The sequence below is a fragment of the Triticum urartu genome, chromosome 2A (assembly GCF_056163025.1).
Source record: "Triticum urartu cultivar PI428250 chromosome 2A, HENAU_Tu73, whole genome shotgun sequence".
NCBI classification, from domain to species: Eukaryota; Viridiplantae; Streptophyta; class Magnoliopsida; order Poales; family Poaceae; genus Triticum; species Triticum urartu.
The window spans coordinates 660,469,911-660,474,831 of record NC_141874.1 but is presented as its reverse complement, the minus strand read 5'-3'; the positions used below and the strand labels follow the sequence as shown (position 1 = coordinate 660,474,831).

General features: G+C 37.9%; 1 protein-coding gene across 1 annotated transcript; it reads left to right on the top strand.

Moving 5' to 3' along the window:
• Nucleotides 1–323: 323 nt before the first annotated feature.
• On the top strand, nucleotides 324–4,150 carry LOC125537728 (ent-kaur-16-ene synthase, chloroplastic-like). Its single transcript, XM_048701046.2, has 12 exons — nucleotides 324–540; nucleotides 644–824; nucleotides 1,139–1,356; nucleotides 1,440–1,560; nucleotides 1,633–1,730; nucleotides 1,825–2,039; nucleotides 2,133–2,245; nucleotides 2,333–2,428; nucleotides 2,505–2,720; nucleotides 2,838–2,979; nucleotides 3,051–3,296; nucleotides 3,692–4,150. Exons 1-12 carry the CDS (start codon nucleotides 339–341, stop codon nucleotides 4,148–4,150), a joined length of 2,307 nt encoding a protein of 768 aa, XP_048557003.2. The 5' UTR covers nucleotides 324–338.
• Nucleotides 4,151–4,921: the final 771 nt, after the last annotated feature.

Sequence of the window (4,921 nt, the reverse complement as noted above, 5' to 3'; positions counted from 1 at the left end):
CATGGCATTTTTAACTCATTTATTTTGTTTTAAATTGAATAATGTTCATATTTTACTAAGATTTTATGTAGTGAGTGATTTGTTAATTGATTTGTGACACATACATACCTCTTTTCTTAAAAATAGCAAATGGTGCGAGGACGTTTGTAGGAGAAAATGCAAGCCTGCAAAACATGGTATGTACATCAGTGTTGATTGTTCTTTCTATTGAATATTGGTATCTCGTGTCTGTCATATGATCCTTCTCTCAACTAATTTAGGAACGGAAGGCAAGAATAAAGAAGCAACTCCTGGAACCCAAATTGTCGCCATCTTCGTACGACACCGCTTGGGTGGCTATGGTGCCCTTACCAGGCTCGTCTCGGGAGGTTCCATGCTTCCCGCGGTGTATTGAATGGATACTACAAAACCAACAGACCAATGGAGCATGGGGTCTTGCTCACATGGACTCCTCAGTCAACAAGGCCACCCTCTCATCCACACTGGCTTGTGTGCTTGCACTTCAGAGATGGAATGTCGGGAGGGAACATATTAGGAGAGGTATAAAATTTGAGAACATATGAATTTACATGCTAATGTTGTTTTAATCTCTCACATTTTTAAGTTTACAAGGGTCTTGATGCGATGATAATGATATACTCAGGAATACATTTTATCGGCAAAAACGTCTCCGTTGTCATGGATGAACAGATTGCTGCTCCTATAGGCTTCAATATCATTTTTCCTGGTATGCTTAGCCTTGCCTTGGGGATGGGTTTGCAGTTTCCTGTTAGACAAACAACTGTTGATGGGATTCTGCATCTCCGGGAGTTGGAACTAGAAAGGTTTGTTAGTGAAAATTGTGGCACGAGTTCCCCATAAAATGATTATAGCATGAAATTTGTACTATTTCCTTTCCTGTCTGGTTCTAGGAATAGTCTTTTAAAAGTTAGATACTTAGTTTACATTCTTTTTCCTTACCTTTTTAGTTTGCATTGGTTTTTTCTTTCCTTCTTTAGAAAAATAAAACTTCCTACAAGATATTTGCCTTTTGAAAGTATTTATGAGAGCCATAATTCCTTCCAAAAGAATTAGAGTATCGCACATGTACTACCATGCAATGGAATTTTCAAATATCCTTACATATGACTTAATTCAGACTTGCTGCGGATAAATCTTCTGGGGGAGAAGCATATATCGCTTATGTTGCTGAAGGACTAGGAAACCTATCGGACTGGAATGAAGTTATGAAGTTCCAGAGGAGGAATGGATCGTTGTTCAACTCTCCTTCCACAACTGCTGCTGCATTAATCCAAAATTATGATGACAAAGCCCTCCAGTATCTAAATTTTCTTGTCAGTAAGTTTGATGGTTCAGGTGAGTCTTTTTTTCCTTTCATGCTAAGAATTCACAAGGGCGTACACTATTTTTAAATGCCTAACAACACCAGAATCTTACAGTGCCAACAGTGTACCCAACAAATATATATTGCCAGCTTTCAATGGTGGATACTCTTGAAAAGGTCGGGATATCTCAGTATTTTTCAAGTGAGATAAAGAGCATCCTGGACATGACATACAGGTACTTGTGAGCTCATAAATAAAAAATTGGTATTTCTCTTTTGAAGTTTTGCAAACTATATCCACTTTGCAGTGGTTGGTTACAAAGAGATGAGGAAATCATCCTGGATGTATCCACATGTGCAATAGCGTTTCGTATCTTACGAATGAATGGATATGATATTTCATCAGGTACTTCCTTGTGCAGAAATTCCCCATCTTGTTAATGTTATCATAGTCTTTTTCTTAGTGTTGTATTTGATTCAGTAATTTCAATCTGATGTAGATGAGTTGTCTCATATCAATGAAGCCTCTACTTTCCATAATTCACTTCAAGGATATTTAAGTGATACAAAATCCATAATGGAATTGTACAAGGCTTCAAGAGTTAGTCTATCAGAAAGTGAACTAATCCTCGATAATATAAGTTATTGGTCAGGGAACTTATTGAGGGAAAAGATATTTCATGATGACGTGCAAAGTAGTTCGATATTGGCAGAGGTGCTTCCATGAAATTTGAAACTCAGATAATGTATTGATTGAATATTGGCCAGGTTACAGTTTATGTTTACTTATATACCTTTATAATTTCAGGTGGAGTATGCTCTTAAATTTCCCTTCTATGCCACAATGGATCGTCTGGATCACAAGAGGAACATTGAAAACTTTGATTTGAGTGGTTCGCAGATGTTGAAGACAGAGCACTGGTAAGAGTTTTACTTCTTGAAAAGATTTGTGAGCTTTGAATCATATAAATATAGATGTTGGACATCAACTTCATTTTGGTGAATCAGGCCATGTTGTGTAAACCAAGATATTTTAGCTTTGGCTATTGGAGATTTCACCATCTCTCAATCTATTTACCAGAGTGAACTCCAGCTTCTTAAACGGTAATCTGACAAATAAGCTCTCTTGTCTTAGTAACTTCCCTTCTTGGAGAATTTCCAATTTTTTTTGTTGCAACAGTTGGGTGAAGGAGAACAAGCTAGACCAGCTACTGTTTGCACGACAGAGGACGACATATTGCTATCTCGCTGCTGCTGCTACCATGTTCCCTCCTGAATTGTCTGATGCTCGCATTTCATGGGCCAAAAATTCTATACTCGTAAATATTGTTGATGACTTCTTTGATGTTGCGGGGTCAAGAGAAGAATTAGAAAACCTTGTAGAACTAATCGAGAAGTATGATTTGTCAACTTGATTTATTTGTATGTTCTCTCTTAGCACCACTGATGGCATCTTCTCGATGCTGTCGTTTCTAACAAGTCATTTTGCGTAATTTGCTAATGTGTGTCTTAGGTGGGATGAGCACTACAAAGAAAAATTCTACTCTGAGCAAGTAAAAATATTGTTTTATGCCATTTACACTTCAACGAGCCAGCTTGGAATAATGGCTTCTGTTGTACAAAACCGTGACGTCAAAAAGCACCTAGTAGAAACAGTGAGTTTCCTGCGCGTCTGCCAGATTCTGAGTTTTTTTGTTCAACAATGAAACATTGTATTCATTTGTAGTGGCTACAACTACTAAGGACTATGATGACCGAGGCAGATTGGCGGATGAGACAATATGTGCCAACAGTTAAAGAATACATGGAACTTGCAATTGTGTCATTCACAGTAGCTCCCATTCTGCTCCCAGCATTATATTTTGTTAGGCAAGCACTCTTGTCTTGTGTTGTAAATGATCAAGAGTACAACGAGTTGTTCAGACTAATGGGCACTTGTTGTCGCCTCCTCAATGACATCCAAGGCTTTGAGGTATTTCAACCCCTTCATGGCTTAAAATTTGTGTATTTCAAGGTTTAGTATAGCTATGTAAGCATATCATTTTTTTACGTATATGGCTTCACATATCGCTACACGAAAATTCTTTGTACACAAATATTTGGTGAAACGACAGGCGCTAAAGTAATCCTCACAAAAATCTAAATTCATAGACATTGATGATATTATTAAGAGCATATACGTTGTGAAAATAAATCCCATGTTTGCTTTGGAAGTTTGATTCATTTACTATTGTTTATGCATCATGTGTATCCTATTGCGCATACTTGATAAGAGAATAGTAACTACTCATATCTTTGTCAGTCCCTTTAGTCATTTAAGTCGTAACTGGGCTATTTTGACATATGTTTTATATACTATTGATACAGAGGGAGAGCGGCGAGGGAAAACTTGATAGTGTTTCGCTACGTGTTCTCCACAGTGATGGTTCTATGTCCATTGAAGCAGCTAAAGATTCAATAAAGAGGTCCATAGCCTCATGTAGAAAAGATTTGCTAAGGTTGGTCCTTAAGCAAGATAGTGTTGTTCCTAGGGCATGCAGGGAGTTATTTTGGAACATGTGCAAGATATGTCACTTGTTCTACTCTCACACTGATGCATTTACGTCGCCAAGTGAGATGATAACCACAGTGAATGCAGTTATCAATGAGCCACTCAAACTCCAAATTGGCAATCCATATTTTGCTGCACAATCAGAAAAAATAAGGATGTCATGTATTTTTACCATTTTCATATGGATCAGCCGACCAGGTACACTTTTCAAAAATAAAAGGGATGAGATGATGGTGCACCAGAAACATATACTAGTTGGGTTCTGGTTGCGCTGACCTGAACATTCGTCTTGGGTGAAGATAGTTATATTCTACAATAGTTCGTGTCTCTTCTGTAAAGGTTGTGCTACTCTCAGCATTTGTACTTGTTGGTACAATTTTCCTATCTTGGTCAACATCATTTCTGGTTGCATGTTTCGCAAAAAACTGGCAGGACCGGTCTCTATACAAATCTTGTTTGTAGTGTGATCAAATCAACTAACAATGGACAAGGCACTATAAAGAGGTACATAGTTTTCCTACAATGGACAAAATATTATGTGAGGCCAAAAAATAAAGGTACAAGAATGAAATAAGCTTCCAATGGCACAACCATCACAAGATGCAACCAAAAGAAATGCCTTCAAGACGAAAACACATTCAAGTAGATCTATTACAACCAACGTGGTTGTTTGTATTTCATTTATTCTAAGCTGGTGGACGCTCTTCTTACAAGAGAAAACACTCAGTGAAATACTTACCGAATGGCGTATTTCTCTTGGCGCCAAGAATTTTTTACATGTCCAGGTCGATTAGAGGTTTGGCTTGCTTCCCCCACCCTCTCCTATGAAATGGATAACCCTTGTTGGCATAGAAGTAGGATTTTAAGGGCTTCTGTCGAAGCGGAATAGGAGGAAGTCATGCATTCTGTCAAGAATCTCTGCCCCTACCTTCTCTTCCTATCATATAAAAAGGCGGGACATTGTGCTGTGTTTACCATATGAAGGTTATAGATGAGTAGTGCCATCAATTTGAGGACAGTCTCCCCAAAGACATGTTATATATTCT

What these genes read in the sequence shown, in the direction of transcription:
- LOC125537728 (XM_048701046.2), top strand. Translation starts at nt 339, where the DNA reads ATGGTGCCCTTACCAGGCTCGTCTCGGGAGGTTCCATGCTTCCCGCGG. An exon ending in GTAGTTCGATATTGGCAGAG is followed by an intron (nt 2,040 to 2,132) that starts GTGCTTCCATGA and finishes TTATAATTTCAG; the next exon opens with GTGGAGTATGCTCTTAAATT. An exon ending in CTTGTAGAACTAATCGAGAA is followed by an intron (nt 2,721 to 2,837) that starts GTATGATTTGTC and finishes TGTGTGTCTTAG; the next exon opens with GTGGGATGAGCACTACAAAG.